Genomic DNA, 17,652 nt, shown 5'->3' with positions numbered 1-17,652 from the left:
CGTGCCTGACTCTTTGCGACCCCATGAATCACAGCACGCCAGGCCTCCCTGTCCATCACCAACTCCCAGAGTTCACCCAGACTCACGTCCATCGAGTCAGTGAATGTACCCTTAGGAGATAAGAACTCCAGTTTTTCGCTTTGTTTCAATTCTGCGTAATTCTGATGTTTCTGGAGGTTGCACTTTGTAGGAAAGCGAAACCAAACGAGAAGAGACAAGAAAGCAGAGGGGCTTTCCTCCTTCTTATTGATAGCGTTCAGAGGGATCTGCTGCTGTATTGGGTTGTCGCAGCTTGCTGGCGGATCTGGGTTTTCTTGGGACTTGAGTCTGTGTACACCACCACACACATATATGTACCCAGTGTGGCACGTGTGCAACTGTAACAGAAAGGACCAGGGTAACCACACACTGCCACGCCACCTCCCGCACCTCGCGGAATTCAGTGTGAGTTGTCCTAGAGGCGGGGCCTGTGGGTCCCTGGGCCCAGTGCTCGTGCGCCTCCCTTTTCTGTCTCCCTGGAGGCAGTGTTGCCTGCCGTTGGAGGCTGGAGCTGCTGTTCGCTTCGAGTGTGTGTGTACATCTGCCCTTTGACCCTACTCCTAAACAAGCATCATTTCAGGGAAGTCAGGTTTCCCTTGATCTTTCTTGGTTCTCCCTTGTGCTCGTCTGTGTTTTTTGTTTGTTGGTCTGATAAGAACTGGATTTTTCTTTTTTCTTGTCTGTGTAGTCTGTGCCATTTTGGTCGATCTCAGCCATCTCTGGAGGCTTCATCACTGCCCTTATACCGAGGACTTTTCTAAGTCTTTCCCTCCAGCTGAGGCACTCTTTTGAGCTCCTCCATGCCCATCCAGCTGCCTATTAGATATCACGTGTGTGTGTGTGTGTGTGTGTGTGTGGTAGTTGCTCAGTCGTGTCTGATTCTGTGACCCATGGATTGTAGCCCACCAGGCTCCTCTGTCCCTGGGATTCTTCAGTGAAGAGTACTGGAGTGGGTTACCATTCCCTTCTCCAAGGGGATCTTTCAACCCAGGGGTCGAACCCAGGTCTTCTGCCCTGCAGGCAGACCCTTTACCATCTGAGCCACCAGGGAAGCCCACATAGACACCCAGAGAGATCAGTCACTTAGACACCCCAAATCCAGCCCCACAGCTGAATACCCTTACCTCCCATGTCATGGCATTCATCAGCGTCGCTGTAATTTCTTACTACTTGTTTGTCTCTCTTACCCAGGATACGGTAAGTCCCAGGAGGGCAATAGCCATGCCGGTCATGTTCTGCTTCCTTCCTACTATTTCACACTGTGCCTGGTTATTGTTCATTTTTAAACGTTATTTGAATGAAAGTTTTAAAATATTTTTTGTTTTAAACAAATTGTATTGTTCACTTATAAGCATATGTATTGCTGCTGCTAAGTCACTTCAGTCGTGTCCGATATGTGTTACCATCATATAATTCCATCAGTGATCTTGTTAGCATTAGCGACAGGCTGTGATCACCATCATTTTGTGCCGTGGTCTGTTCAAAACCTTTTTTTCACCATTTGTGCAAGTGAGGCGTTTGCTCTCCTCCCTCCTGTGGTCCCCTGTACCGGGAACTTCCACTCTCGATCCCTCTCCTTTTGTGACCCTTACGGCAAGTTAAAGGGCCGTTGCCATCAGCCCCTCGTTTTTCCAGGAACCGAGGTCACAGAAATGAAGGAGTGTGACACGTCTCCATGCCTGTAGCTCAGTCCAGAGGCAGCTTTTCCAGGCTGTATGCCAGTTTCTTTTAGTGCTTCTCCTAATAAACCAACCCAGTTTTATTTAGATTTGTTGACTAACAGATCCTGTTTTTCTTGTCAGAACATGAAGAGGAACTGGACCGAGAATTTGACCTGGAGACTGGCACTTTATTCAGAGGATTAAAGAAGGTACAAAGTGGATCAGTGATAAAACCTTTTGTTTTCAAACCTGATCTCAATATTTGGCATCACTTTTGTATTTGGTGCTGGCCCAGGCATGGTACTCAGCAGCGACTGGAAATTAAATACCTTTCTTGTTGAAAAAGGTATGAGCACACCATGTGGAGTGTGGGCATTCCGCACGCTCTGTCTTTATGTTGTCTCATGTTCTCCCAGCATACTAGACATGTGGATCAGTAACCTTAGCAGTTTGTGCAAATTTCCCTTTTGTAAAGATCAGAAAGTTCCTTTCTGATCTAGGCATACAGTAAGTCCCCTACATATGACCCTTCAAGCTGCAAACTTCGAAGATGCCAGCTTGTGTTGGCATGTCCAATCACGCAAGTTAGTGCACATGTCTGTAAGAATCCTGTAAGATTAAAAAAATGTTTTCTCTATTTGTGTTTGTTTTTTAATATATTATTTGTGTGAAAAGTATTATAAACCTATTATAATGCAGTAGTGTATAGCCAGTTGTGTGTTAGTGCCCAGGCTAGCTTTGTTGGGCTTGTGAACAAATTGTATTCATGTGCACACTCTCGGAATGGAACTTGTTCGCGTGTAGGGGCCTGCACACTCCCTGTGCCAACTGTGGGCAACTACAGACCTGCTTCCTTCCCGCCTCTAGTGGCCCTGGCCATCCTGCAGGGCGTGCTGGGCATCGCCCACCCCTCTGGCCCCTGGTTTCATGGCAGCAGTGGGCTGGCTCACTTCCCCTCCTCTGCAGCTCACTGTGCCTGCTTAGACAGCAGGCAGGGTGGCTGCCGTTGCTTTCTTAGAGGTGACAGGTAGCGCTTCTGCTGGTGGCGAGGCAAGCAAGAGTCAACATCATCAATCTTCTGGTTCCAGCCGGTCTGGGGTCTCTGTGCTTGCGGGCAGCACGCAGTTACCTTCTTCCACCCGGTGGGGGTTTCAGTATCTGCAAAACAGCTAGAAAGATACGGCTCAGACTATCTATAGACTTTGTGAAGAAACAGGAGGTCCTTGACTTTGCCTAGTGGGTAAACTATGATTGTTTTGCTTTGTTTGACTTTCCTTTGTTTTTTTTTTTTGCATTTTTCTCACGTCTTTGATTAGACTTATTCTCTGGCTAAAGCTTTCCTACAAGAGGCAGGTGGAGGACGTGGGATGCAGGGAGGGGTCTGTCCTGGGAAGGCCCCACAGGGTCCTGCTCCGGTTACAGTGGGAGCTAGTCCTCGTGAGCATCTTGAATCCACTCTTTAGAAATATGCTGCTTTTGGGTTTCTTGCAACAGAAAAAAATGGTGACATTTTTTTCTTCCTTAAATTTTAGAGTCATCATTCAGACATTTCAGATAATAACAAATTGTTTGCCGGGGGCACAAATAAGTAAACTCGTTTTAGATTAAGAGACTTTTCCTATGAGAAGCTGAAGGAGGATCAGGCCCCACGGATTTCACTGTTGCATGCTCAGCCCCCCTGGGTGTCGCTGTTGGTATCCCTGGACAAAGGGCCCTTGTCTGCACTGACTTCCCAGCTCCCGCCACTCCCGCCACTCCGTCACATTCAGCTGCTTGACTTCCTGCCCAGGCTTTAGAGTCCTGGGGACGTGACCTCTTCGTGGATTCTTTGTGACAGGCCCCTGTGATGGGCATGGTCAGTGGGTGTCAGTGTTCAGACCGACTCTGCCTTTGGGGAAATGTGCACAAGGCACAGAGAAAAGCTTCAAGTTCAGTCCAGCCGCTCAGTCGAGTCCAACTCTCTGTGACCCCATGGACCACGGCACGCCAGGCCTCCCTGTCCATTGCCAACTCCCGGAGCTTGCTCAAACTCGTGTCCATCAAGTTGGTGATGCCATCCAACCGTCTCATCCTCTATTGTTCCCTTCTCCTCCTGCCCTCAATCTTTTCCAGCATCAGGGTCTTTTCCAATGAGTCGGTTCTTTGCACCAGGTGGCCAAAGTATTGGAGTTCTAGCTTTTCAATGAACCTAAAAAGTTCCAAGGTTCCAAAGTTCTATTCTGAAAGGTCTCTGTCCCTCTGTCCGGCTGGCCATCTGTCTGTCTGTTCATTTGATGCTGTTGAGCCCCTCTTAGCCTCGTATTTCTGTCTCATTACCCTGCATAGGGGGTGGGTAGTTTGGGGTCCTAGAATGTAGAGGGAAAGTGATGAGTCAGGGTGGGTCGCCAACAGACAAAGGAAATTGATTCCATGTGCTTGGTGAAGACCATGAAATAGACCCGGGGTCATATGTAGCAATAGGAGGTCCACTGGTGTCTGCTAAAAGTCTCATTTCAGCTAAAATAAAGGCCCACTTGGCTCTGAGTATTTCCTTTGGAGGTTATGGGAGGGGACAAGCAAATGCTATTCTGATCCAAATTCTAATAAAAAGACAGTAGTAGGTGTGAGTAGAAATGGTGAACTTTGGGAGTTTTCATGTCCTTTAAGTATCGCCAGACCTCAGCACTGCTGGCATCCACTGTTGTAGGTGGTGGTCAGGGCAGGCGCTGGGGAGCTGTTCTGTAACTTGTAGGGTGTTGAGCCGCATCCCTGGATTCTGGATGCCCAGAGTCCCTGCTGCTCCAAGTCATGACAGTTGCTAGTGGCTTCAGGCATTGCCACATGTCCCCTAAGGACAAAACTGCCTTTGTTTGCGAACAGCCAGCCGCGGTAACAGTGAAGGGCTCTGTCATGCTGATTCGGCCCTTTCTTCCCTTTTCTCCTCCTGCTTCCTCCTCTGGCTTGGGCCTCACCTCTTCCCTTTCAGGTCCGCACTCTTGCTTCACATCTGAGCTCCAGTGTCTCCTGTCCTGGAATTTTTACCTGGACCTCTAAACTGGGCTTCATGCTCATAGTTCCTGGCACTTCTCTGCCTCAGTTTGTATCACCTTCCACAAATGTTGCTTTTAATGAATGTGTTTCTGTGGACAAGCCCATACAGAGTGCTGGGGACACAGCAGTGAGCTAGACAGACAAGGCTCCGGTCCCAGGGTCTCCTACTGGGGACAGACCGACCGTAAGTAAAGAAATAACATGACAGCCACAGATTGAGCTAAATGATATGAAGGAAATGAGCAGGGTGATGTGTACTAATGCCTTGGATCGCATCTTGTGCACTATTGTGATAAGTATATTTGTACAACTTTTGTCTTGTATTATCTATCCTCTGCCAGACTGTGAGTCCCACAGGGCAGGGCTGGGATTTAATCAGTCCTGTATCTTCAGTACCTGGAACAGAGTTGGTGAGTATTTTACTGAATTTAACTGAAGGAACGAGTGAGGAACACCGTGCCAGAATGCACCCTTGGAGTAAAATGCGTCAGTCCTGAGGGCACCTAGACAGACGCGTAGGTAAACGCTAGGTGGGACAGTGTTGACAGTCAGAACAGGGGGGCACCCCTGCGGGCACAGGCAGCCCCCCTCCGCCCCCCGCTTCTGGGAGAGGAGGGCGACCTTCAGCTGAGTGCCTCAGAACTGGTGGGCTTGGCAAGGTCCCCAGTAGTGAAGACGTTCTTCCAGAGGAAGAACTGTGGTTGGAAAGGGGATGAGTGTGTTAGGGTGATGGTGACTCAAAGCGGAGCTTTGGGACAGTGAAATGGTGTTGGGCCTGACCACAGTCCCCCCAGTTGTTGCTTAATGGTAGAGTCTGGAGGATTGATTGTAGCCCAAACCAGGAATACCACTGGGTTTATTCCATCAGAGTAAAGCTGCTTGCTTTCGCCAAGAGGCCAGGGGCAGTGGCTGCAGCTCTCGAGGACTGTTGAGATTCCATATGCTGTGGTGTGTGCCTCCTGTTTTGTGACGTCTCTCCTTCCAGGCTTGGCAGTGCCTGCCTGCATGGGCTCCAGTGGCTTCCTGGAGCGGTCGTATGCAGGAGCCTGTGTGTGGTCAGGGAGGAGTTGAGCTCAACGCTTTTCCAGTTCTGGCCATCTGTCTTGGTGTTTGCTGGTTCCTTTCTCGCCGCCACCGCCCCCCCCCCCCCCCCCACACCTAACATTCTTGCTCCATGGCCGAAGAATGTAAAGAAGACATTTTAGTGGCTGTGTTTCTTGCTTGATATCTCTAGATAGTAGGCTCTGAATCAACTGATCATTCGTGAATGAAGCTCTGTGTTGGACTGTGTTGTCGTGAATTTTTTCCCCTTTATATTTATTTCTGATTCAAGATAGTTGGCATAATGGAAAGAGCACAGGTTTGGGGTTGGATGGACTTGAGTCTAAACTGCAGTTTGCTCCATTTTGGAAAATCATTTACCCCATTTGAGCCTTAGTTTTATTTTTTGGAATATGGGCATGGGAGGTCTCGTTGTAGAGAAAGATAATGGATATAAAACACCCAGCATGGGGACTTCCCTGGTGGGCTCTAAGACTGCTGTCAATGTAGGGGGCCCAGGTTCAATCCCTGGTTGGGGAACTAGATTCCACATGCCACATGCCACAGTGAAGATCAAATATCCTGAGTGCTACAACTAAGACCTAACAGCCAAATGAAATATATATATATATATATATAAACCCCATCCAGCATGTATGTGCTTGGTACAGAATGGACCCCAGTCCGTGCTGTGGTCATCATTTTGTCCTTCCATGGTTGATGACACCCTTGCTTTAGAGCTAGGATTTGTTGATTTCCCCCTCTCTGGCAAGGAGATAATGTTCTACAGAGGAACATTTCAGTCTAGAAGGAGTTGGTTGCTACTGAAAGGAGCTCTCCAAAGCCTGATATATTATGAAGAATTTTGCATGTAATCAATTACAATTCTTGCATGTAATCAATTACTTATTTCTTTCCCGAGGACACTCTTCCTGACAGTTCTGAAACTGGGGCCCTCTTGTAAGTCAGTTCTTTCAGAAGTAGAATCAGAGGAATTTTCAGTGCCTGCCAGAAGGTTAGAAATAAAAGACAAATCAGAGAAGGAAGCTTGACCACTAATGTCTTTGAATGTTAAGAGAGAAAAGGTTGTTTCTGAAGTAAAGATACAGTTTTTAGCTACTCAAGTTTTATCCATCAAAATTTTAATATTCAGTTACTTATAAATTATATTTTGATACCAAAAACAAAAAAAAACAAAAAAACCCCAGAAAGCTCTGTGCTGAATCATTTAACAAATATTCCTTGAGTGGCTACTGTGTAAGAGGCTTCCAGGCTGGGTACTGGGAGGCTGTGACCTTCCAGGCTCTGTCTCTGTCCTCACTGGGCCTTAAATTTGGGGGGCAGTGATGCTGAGGCAGTGAGGTAAGTGATGTAACCACCCGCCGGGCATGGAGAAACAGAAGCTGCCTGCCACCCAAACGCACAGGGATCAGAGGTGAGGTATTGGGGAAAGATGGGAAAGAAGGGAATAGCAGGCATACAGACTGGATTTCAGAGAGTCAATCAGCCTGGCTGGGAGGTCACGTGTGAGAGGAAGAGATGATACAAGATAGAGGCTGGAGCATAAAGGCCATCGGGTCCCACATGTGGAGTCTGGACTGTATTCAGAAGCAGAGGATGGTTACTAAAGGGGACGAGGGCATTGGTGTTTCTTCTGAGGCCTCTCTCAGGAGCCTTGTGCGTTCCCTGCCTTGCCTGTCTCTCCTGATCTATCCCACTCAGAGTTTGCATATTCCTGGAGTTAACATTCTGGAATGTAGATCTCAGGCATGTGTGCTAAGCTGCTTCAGTCATGTCTGACTCTTTACGACCCTGTGGTCTTAACCCTCCAGGCTCCTCTGTCCATGGGATTCTTCAGGCAAGAATACTGGAGTGGGTAGCCATACCTTCCTCCAGGGGGATCTTCCTGATCCAGGGATCGAACCTGCCACTCTTAAATCTCCTGTATTGGCAGGCGGGGTCTTTACCACTAGCCCCAATGTTGCTCAGAACCCACGCATGGCTCCCCATTTCTTACCATGTCAAGCCCATGCTCCAAGGCTGACATTCAGCCCCTTTCCATTTGTCCACTGGTCCGGCCTTGTTCCAGCAGCCTCAGCTCCTGTGTGGTCCCTCTGAGCTTCCAAGTAACAGGATCATCTGACATTCCCCAGGGACATCTTGATGTTCCTCCCTGTGATCTTCATGCAGACTGGTGGGCGCCTCCCTCCTGCTCGAGGAGCAGCCCTCGTGGAACCTTTCCTGATGCTGCTTCCTGGCTCATCCCCCTGCTGGCGTGGGTTTCTCCCTCCCACGAGCTCCATTCCTACAACTCCTTCCTGAGCCGGTGTTACATATTTATTTATGTGACTGCACCGGGTCTTCGTTGCGGGGCATGTGGGTCTGTAGTTGCCGCATGTGAACCCTTGCGGGATCCAGCTCCCTGGTGAGGGATTGAACGCAGGCCGCCTGCACTGGGAGTGCAGAGTCTTAGCCGCTGGACCACCAGGGAAGTCCCAGGAGTTACTTCTTTTAGACAAAAGAGGATCTTTCATCTCTGCCTGACACAGAGTAGGTATTCAGGAGTGGCTGTTGGAAGGTGGACATGTCTGGCTGGTTGGAGACTTGGTGTGAAGGAACACTGGTCCCTTGGCAATGCTTGCCAGGTTCCATGTGTCTAACATCTGGCAGGTTTAGACAATGTAGGCCTTCCCTCATTTTTCCTTAAGCTGTAGCTCCTCAAAGACAATTCTGGTGTGCTGGTTATATCTCTGCCTCCCTCCATCTGATGGGGACAGATTAATAAGTGGTTTGGCTGTGTGTGTGAATTTTCAGCCTGTCCTTAGTATCATAAAATTGGATTTTACGCAGCTTTGCCCTTTCACAGAGGGGCTACTCAGCAGAGGCAGAGTCCTGTGTCCTGTGCCAGCCCAGGAAGAGAGAGAGGGGGCTGAGGGGTCTCCAAATGGTGGGGGAAGAAGCCCATGGACTAGTGATGGGAGGAAGGGCCCCGAGCACATGTTGGGCTTGATTCCCCCTCGTCAACACAAAGAGCTCCTGCCCTTAACCTGCCAGTGCATCATTTCTTGTCTAGTCTCACCCCCACCCGCTGCTGGATGTCCTTGATGTGTCAGAGATTTGCAGCCAGGAGGGGGAAAAAGTGAGGCAGCAGCAATTTCCTGGGGAGGACAGGAAAGGGGGCTCTGCCTTGTGTACAAATAGGGTCTGCAGTGCAGACGGAGAAACATCAGGTTTGCGTATTAGCTCAGCTGCTAAGTTCCCTGCTCAGCCCTCCTCTCTTTTTTTATATCTTCTAGCTCATGGAAAATATGATTTATTTCATTCAAAGGTTCTTGAAGGAGCCAGGAGAAGATAAGGTGAAGTTAGAACCAAGGGTTTAGCCCTGCAGAACTAAAAGATCAGATGTGTGTGTGTGTGTGTGTGTGTGTGTGAGAGAGAGAGAGAGAGAGAAAGAGAGAGAGGTTCTCCATGAATTCTTAGTAACATCTTGAGGTGGTGATACAGATTTGGAGTGGTGAGAAATTTCTCAACCACAAACCAGTCAGTTTACGAGTAATTCTTTGCTAAGCAGCTGCTTTGCAGTAGGTTCTATGGGCTGAGGGAAGTGAGAAGCATGGTTCCTCTCCTCAGGAAGCTTATACTCCACCCAAGAATGCTAGGCTGCCGTGTTATTTTTGTAAGGATGATGTTCTGGTTGTTTAACCAAGGGCAGCAGCGTCAGGCAAGCTGCGGAGACGGCAGGTGCACACAGTGAGGATGACTGGCCCTATTTGTCTGTCCTGCCTGAAAATTAGCACTTGCTGTAACTTTACCACAGTGTTTCCATTTGTATGAGGGTCTCCGTTTGGTATGTTCCTGTGTGCTGAGTCGCTTCACTAGTGTCTGACCGTTTGCGACCCTGTGGACCGTAGCTCACCACCCTCCTCTGTCCATGGGATTCTCCAGGCAAGGATACTGGAGTGGGTTGCCCTTCTCCAGGGGACCTTCCTGACCTAGGGGTTGAACCTGTGTCTCTTACGTCTCCTGCATTGGCATATGGGTTCTGTACCACTGGCGCCACCTGGGAAGTGTACTGGTTGGTATAGCCAAAAGTTTCTGGGAGAATTTCTAACCTTGGAATGGCTGGGAGGGTTTCCTGGAGGAGGTGGATCTGACCTGAACCTTGAACAGAAGGATCGTGTGTGTCTCAACCCGAGTCTGTCACGTTCTTTGGTTTGACTCTTTGTAGCTCCTGGTAATTGGAGGTGGGTGAATTAAAATCTCTTCCGCTCCTACAGGCTCGCTGCCAAATGATACATCGGAAGGAAAGAGTCCAGATCTGAATTCTGCCACGTGTGCAAACATTTATTTAGTGGCAGGTAAAAAATCTGCCACTGAACCTGTTCTCTGTCTTAAGGTTCTCCAACAAGTACCTTGTAGGAAGGATTCATCTGAGCTTTGGCAGTTCTACTCTGTGGGCTGGAGCAGACACCCTGCTAGTCTGATGGAGGGACAGAACTTCAAAGTGAAGTGACAGAGAAGCACGGGAGTGTTAGGAGGAGGGTGAGCTAGTAAACTCTCACATGCAGCTTTAGATACCAGTATTGAAATTGTTTGAATTGTGGCCATGTCTGGAACTGAATTTCTGACTGGGACCATTCAGATGCTAGCTCAGACTTTGTGGAATGTGGATTCTGCATTTGGGCACTGTTAGCTTTAAGAACTGGGTGTTGTTTTTCAAATCCTAAAAGATGATGCCAAATGCCTCCTGAGAAATCTGTATACTGGTCAAGAAGCAACAGCTAGAACCTGACATGGAACAACGGACTAGTTCCAAATCGAGAAAGGAGCGTCAAGGTTATATATTGTCACCCTGCTTATTTAACTTATATGCAAAGTACATCATGAGAAATGCCAGGCTGGATGAAGCACAAGCTGGAATCAAGATTGCTGGGAGAAACATCAATAACCTCAGATATGCAGATGACACCACCCTTATGGATGAAAGCAAAGAGGAACTAAAGGGCCTCTTGATGAAAGTAAAAAGAGGAGAGTGAAAAAGCTGGCTTAAAATTCAGTATGCTAAAAACGAAGCTCATGGCATCTGGTCCCATCACTTCATGGCAAATAGATGGGGAAACAATGGAAACAGGGACAGCCTTTATTTTCTTGGGTTCCAGAATCACTGTAGATGGTGACTGCAGCCATGAAATTAAAAGATGCTTGCTCCTTGGAAGAAAAGCTATGAGCAACCTAGATAGCATATTAAAAAGCAGAGACATTACTTTGCTGACAAAGGTCCGTCTAGTCAAGGCTGTGGTTTTTCCAGTAGTCATGTATGGATGTAAGAGTTGGACTATAAAGAAAGCTGAGTGCTGAAAAACTGATGCTTTTGAACTGTGGTGTTGGAGAAGATTCTTGAGAGTCCCTTGAACTGCAAGGAGATCCAACCAGTCCATCCTAAAGGAAATCAGTCCTGAATATTCATTGGAAGGACTGATGCTAAATCTAAAGCTCCAATACTTTGGCTACTAGATGTGAACTGACTCATTGGAAAAGACCCTGATGCTGGAAAAGATTGAAGGCAGGAGGAGAAGGGGACGACAGAGGATGAGATGGTTGGATGGCACCACCGACTCGATGGATGTGAGTTTGAGTAAACTCTGGGAGTTGGTGATGGACAGGGAGGCCTGGCATGCTGCAGTCCATGGGGTCACAAAGAATCACACAACTGAGTGACTGAACTAACTCATCTTTAAGAATAGTCCCTTGGGGTAGGTGAGGTTGTTTACATAACACATCCTATGTAAGTATTCCAACAGATGGGATTCTGAGGGTAGGAGAAGCAGAGTTCAGCGTGGCTTGGAGCTGAAATCTGGGGAGAGATGTGGGGGAGTGGGGAGAAGTGGAAACACTTCTTTCTCCCAGTATATCCCCTAAAAGTGGTACCTGTCACCATTCTTAAGAAGGTTACTACCCTTTAAAATCATGACATGACAGATGATAAGTCTGTTAAAAAAGAAATTAGAACGAGCCTCAGGATAACAGTGAGATCATGGGCCTGTGGGAGATGTGAAGGGTGGCATCTCTGTGTGTGGAACTGACTGAAACTACTTTGAGGATCACAGTGGCTGCTGAAAAATTCAAGATAAGTGAGGATTATTCCATCATAATTTTGCTCCTGGGTTTCAAGAAGGCAGTTCTCCGGCTAAATTCAGTCACACGTGTAGACATTTGTTAGGCAGGCAGTGGAAACCGGTTCATACCTGTCCGTCTCATGGGCCCAATGAAGTCTTTTTAGGGGCTCCTTTTCCTTTAGGAGCCACTACCACGCATGGAGTGTTACTTCCACGGATATTTTTACTGAGTCTAAGCTCAACAGAGGATGAGATGGTTGGATGGCATCACCGACTCAATGGGCATGAGTTTGGATAAACTCTGGGAGTTAGTGATGAACAGAGAGGCCTGGTGTGCTGCCTTCCATGGGGTTGCAAAGAGTTGGACACAACTGAGCTACTGAACTGAGCTGAAGCTCGCTTTGCTTGCAACACGACAGGCCAATAAATCAGATGAGGTGTTGAGGCAAGGAATACAACTTTATTCAGAAAGCTGGCAGACTGAGAAGAGGGCAGCCTAAGGTCTCCAAGTAACCATCTTATCAGCCGCTGGAGGAGGTGAGGAAGTACAAAGGCCATTAATCCTGTAAATCTCTCGGAATGGCCATCCTGGGGGAGGAAATGTGTTTCTTATTTCTTGCAGCCTTTCATAGGTGTAGAGAGGGCCAGGGTGTTGCCCTGAATAAAAGAAAGGCACTTTGGTTTAACATTCAGGCAGAGGGGCAAGGTCCGGAGGCACAGGCACACCATTTTGTACAGACAGGATGCTTTCAGTAAACAAAAGCAACAGGAAGTAAAGGTTAAAGTAAACACATGAAGTCAGATCTTATTCTTCCTGTAACACCGTGACATGATGGACAGAGAAACGATTTGTTTGATGTCAGGTGCCCTGAAATTCTCCAACTTGTAGATTCATACAGGGCCTTTGAAGGGGTCCTCAGGGCCATCACTGAGAGTGTGTATGTATGTGTGTGTGTGTGTATATATATATATATATATAGAATTATTTTTTAAAATTAATTTCATTTTTAATTTAAAGATAATTGCTTTATAGAATTATGTTGGTTTCTGCCAAACATCAACATGAATCAGCCATAGGTATACATATATCCCCTCCCTCTTGAAACCCCTGGTGTGGGGAGTGTATGATTTCCTCCCTCATGTCTCACTGCAGCTAAGATTTGAAATGTCGGACCAGTGTTACAGCTTGGTTACAGCTCTGTTTTATTGGAAAAAACATAGTACCCTTGAGGTGTGAGGGCAGGCCAACCTCAAAAAAGGAGAGGCTCAGTCTTGGCTCCTCTTTTCATATGTTTTGTCTCCTCCCCCGGAGCCTACCCTGTGTAAATTGGTCTGGCCAGGAGGGCTGTTTGTTTCATCTGAGGTTCTCCTGGGCCAGAATCTTCTTAGGCTTTTTTTTCTTTGTCTTTTGGCCACCGCCATTTTAAACTCCTTTTTCCTATTCTAGCCGGCCCCGCCCCGCCCCGCCAATTTTTAATTGAAAGATAATCACTTTATAGAATTGTGTTCAGTTGCTCAGTCGTGTCCGACTCTTTGTGTTGGTTTCTGCCAAGCAACAACATGAAATCAGCCATAGGTATACATATGTCCCCTATAAAACCCCCTGGGTAGAAGTTCCCTGAGTCATACAGCCAATACCCCTTGGCTGTACATTTTACATATGATAATGTAAGTTTCCATGTTAACCTCTCCATATCCCCCTGTGCTTGCACTTGACTTTGTATAGGGTAGAGAAGTTTTAGTGTGTCTGATAGGAGTCACCAATAACTGGCAAGTCCAGACTTTACCTGGTATAACTTACGTGACTTAAACCTGTGATATTTTTAGTTTTACAGATATTTTTACAGGACTTCCCTGGTGGCTCAGATGGTAAAGCATCTGCCACTGCGGGAGACCCGGGTTTGATCCCTGGGTTGGGAAGATCCTCTGGAGAAGAAAATAGCAACCCATTCCAGTACTCTGCGATTCATGGGGTCGCAGAGTTGGACACGACTGAGTGACTAAACTGAACTGAACCAGTACTCTTGCCTGGAATATCCCACGGACTGAGGAGCCTGGATCATGGGGTTGCCAAGTGTCAGACACGACTGAACGACTTTACTTCACTTCTGCCAAACAAAAAAAAACCCAACGGAGCCTTACCTAGTAAAGTTCACACTTAAAAATGATTAGTTCAGTTGCTCAGTCCTGTCCGACTTTTTGCAACCCCATGAATTGCAGCACGCCCGGCCTCCATGTCCATCACCAAACCCGGGAGTTCACTCACCGAGAAGTGCTTAGCTATTTATATACTCGGCCACCTATCCTTCTCTAGAGTATTTTTCTGGCCCGGTTAGATTGTTATTTCCTTCTTTGGGGGAATCTTTCTGCCCCTGTGCCCCGAGAATTGAACCCGGGTCTTTCCTGCATTGTAGATAGACATTTCACCGTCTGAACCACCAGAAAATCTCCAGCTACACTGACTACAATACAATATTGAAAAACCCAAATCACAATGCTGTGTTTACAAAAGTAAGTCTTTTTTTTGTACCGTCAAAGATCAGCTTTGCCGAAGCAAAGCCTCCAAAAATTAGTTTTGACAACTCAAGGTTGTTTCTCTACACGGAAATCTTTAGTAAAAGCCGAAAGATTGAAGCAATATGAAGAGAAACCAGAGAATGCTGATAGCGGGGAGCGTGCACCTCCCAGTAACTGCAACTCCTACTTCACTGATGGTGGTTCTGTATCCAAGGGTTACTTCCTGCCTAAAGTTTAAACAAGGAATTGTGTAAGCAAACTTCTCATAGTTAGAAATGTTGAGCTGAAAAAATATATTATTTTAAGCCTGAAAAGATTGTACTCTGCAGGGTACGATGGGTATGCAAATGAGAAGTCGGAGTCATCCACTTCCCTGCAGCACCTTCATCTTCATAGCTGTACCGCTGGAGCCGCCACTAGGGGGCGAAGCAGAGGTCCACGTGGCTGGGCTCTCAACCTCGTGGTGGTTCAAGCACGGAAACCGCAGATTTTCTAAATTGTGTATTGTGACTTCGAATGTGCTTCTTTTTCTTTCGCTAACCACAAGCACAGTTAAAATATAGAACCAGGAAGAACTCCCTTGTTGCCTCTTTCTAGTCATACCCATCCTGTTCTCCCTAGCCTTAACCCATGGAAGCCACTGTTTTGTTTTCCATCCCATGATTTTGTCTTTTGAGAATGTTCTATAAAGAGAATCATACGGTATGTCACCTTTTGCGACTGGCTCTCTTCCTGCCCCCCGCCCCCCTGTTTAATGTCCTTGAGATTCATACTTCTTGTGTGTCAAGAGTTTGTTGCTTTTCTTTGCAGAAAAGGGGTGGACTGCAGTTTGTTTAACCATTTGATCCTTGCAGCATATTTTGTTTGTTTCCAGCTTTTGACTATTATAAACCTGATGTGAATATTTGTGTACAGGTCTTTCTGTGGACTTAAGTTGTATTTTCTCAGGGATAAATACCCAGGTATTTGATAGCTGGATTGTATGATAAGTTTATGTTTGATTTTATAAGAAAACTGTACAAACTTTTTTCCAAATGGCTCTGCCATGTTATATTCCCACCAAAAAAATGTATGAGATACTTAGTTTCTCTGCATATTTGCCAGTACCTGGCATTATTAACAATTTAAATTTCAGTTATCCTGATAGGTATGTAGTGATATGTCGTCATGGTTTTAATTTGCATTTCCCTAATGGTTAAAAGAGGTTGAACATATTTTCATGTGCTTATTTGTCATCTCTATATCCTCTTTGGTGAAATTCTATGCATATCTTTTGCCAATTTTAACTTGGATTTGTTTGCTTTATTTTTACTGTTCAGTTCAGAGTTCTCTATGTAGTCTAAATACTAGTCCTTTGTCAGATGAATGGCTTGCAAATATAATTTCTCAGTCATTACTTTGATTTTTTTATTCTCTTAGTAGGTCTTTCACAGATGTCCAATTTATCTTTTTTTTTCTCTTGCAGACTATGCTTCTGGTGGCATGTCTAAGTGTTCTTGGCCTAGTTGTATGACCCAAAGATTTTCTCTTTTTTTCTCAAAAGTTTCCTAGTTTTGCATTTTACCTTTAAATCTCAATCTTTAAATCCTTGAAATCTGTGATCCCTCTTGGATTAATTATTATATTAATTTAGGTAGAGATTTCTGTCCAGTTGCTACTGTACCTTTTATTGAAAAGACAAATTCCTCTATTGAGTTCTTTTGGACCTGTGTCATAAATCAATTGGCCACATTTGTATGGCTGTATTTCTGGGTTCTCATTTCTGTTCCATTGATCTGTGTATCTGTCTTTATACTAACAGCACATTTCCTTAATTACTGGTAAGTCTTAAATAATATAATTTACCTTTATGCTTTTTTCTCAAAGATTTTTTTAGCTCATTTTGTTCCTTTTTGTCTTTCCAAATATGAAATAGAAGAATAAGCTTTTCTGTATCTACAAAACATCTTGCTTGGATTTTGATAGAATTCTGTTAAACTTATAGATATATTTGGAAAACTGATGTCTTCCTTATATTGAATTTTCCAATCTGTGGACACAGTATATTTATAGATTTATTTACATCTTTTTTAGATTTACTTCATTAGTATTTTGTAGTTTTTAGCATCTAAATTCTATGCATTTTTAGGGGGTTAGATTTATACCCAAGTATTTCTATTTTTTAGTTTTTATAAATGGTTTACATTTTAAATTTCAATTTCCACATGTTCTTTGCTAGTATATAGATGTACAATTGTCTTTTATTGAGTTGGCCAAAAAGTTCGTTTTGGTTTTTTCATAAGATGTTATTAACATGTTGATCTTATATTCTATAAGATCATAACTTTATATTCTGTAAGATGGTAACTGGTCCTTAACTTTTCTGGACTCATTTAGTCCTAATTATTATTATTTTTTATTTCTTTTTGGCACACTTGTTGAGTTTTTCTAAATAAACAATCATGACATCTACAAATCAGGATATTTTCACGTCTTCCTTTTCGATCTATGTAACTCTTATTTTCTTATTGTGCTGGCTAGGACTTCCTGGACAATGTTGAAATACGAGTTATGAGAGTGTATGGCTTTGTTTTTTTCCCCAGTCTTAATCATTCAGTCTTTCCCCATTAAGTATGATGTCTCTAAAGGTTTTTTGGTAGATGTTCATCTATCAAGCTGAGGAAGTTTCCCTTTATTCCTAGTTTTCTGAGAATTTTTATGAATTAGTGTTGAATTTTGTCCAATGTTTTTTCTGCATCAATTGATATGATCATGTGATTTTTCTTCTTTAATTAAGAATATGTTAATATGTTAGATTACTTTGATTGATTTTTGAATATTGAACCAGCTTTGTATCCCTGGGATTAAACTCCACTTGGTCTTGCTGTGGGCTTTCCTAATAGCTCAGTTGATAAAGAATCTGCCTGCAATGCAGGAAACCCCAGTTCGATTCCTGGGTCGGGAAGATCCTCTGGAGAAGGGATAGGCTACCTACTCCAGTATTCTTGGGCTTCCCTTGTGGCTCGACTGCTAAAGAATCCGCCTGCAATGTGGGAGACCTGAGTTCAGTCCCTGGGTTGGGAAAATCCCCTGGAGAAGGGAAAGGCTATTCACAGTCCATGGGGTCGCAAAGAGACAGACATGAGTGAATGACTTTCATTGGTCCTGGTGCATAGTTTTTTAGTATATGTGGCTGGACTACATATATAAAGATCTTTGATTTTTGTTGTGGCATGCGGGGTTTTTAATTGAGGTGTGCAGCACCTTTG

At 45.3% G+C, this 17,652-nt stretch overlaps 1 protein-coding gene and 1 non-coding gene across 8 annotated transcripts in view; one reads left to right on the top strand and one right to left on the bottom strand.

Moving 5' to 3' along the window:
* The window catches only part of HHAT (hedgehog acyltransferase), a 354,446-nt gene that overhangs the window by 32,041 nt on the left and 304,753 nt on the right, over positions 1-17,652 (top strand). For 6 of the 7 annotated variants that reach the window (XM_027565683.1, XM_027565682.1, XM_027565686.1 and 3 more), the window contains exon 3: positions 1,842-1,909. In XM_027565683.1, the coding sequence (XP_027421484.1) occupies positions 1,842-1,909 (68 nt within the window). The other variant, XM_027565684.1, reaches the window with a different exon arrangement.
* On the bottom strand, positions 14,429-14,546 carry LOC113907109. Its single transcript, XR_003515097.1, has one exon. It is a non-coding gene; the product is annotated as a U5 spliceosomal RNA (small nuclear RNA).

This window comes from Bos indicus x Bos taurus, chromosome 16 (assembly GCF_003369695.1).
Source record: "Bos indicus x Bos taurus breed Angus x Brahman F1 hybrid chromosome 16, Bos_hybrid_MaternalHap_v2.0, whole genome shotgun sequence".
Lineage (NCBI taxonomy): Eukaryota > Metazoa > Chordata > Mammalia > Artiodactyla > Bovidae > Bos > Bos indicus x Bos taurus.
The sequence above is the reverse complement of the archived record's forward strand: the minus strand, read 5'-3'. Positions and strand labels throughout refer to the sequence as shown.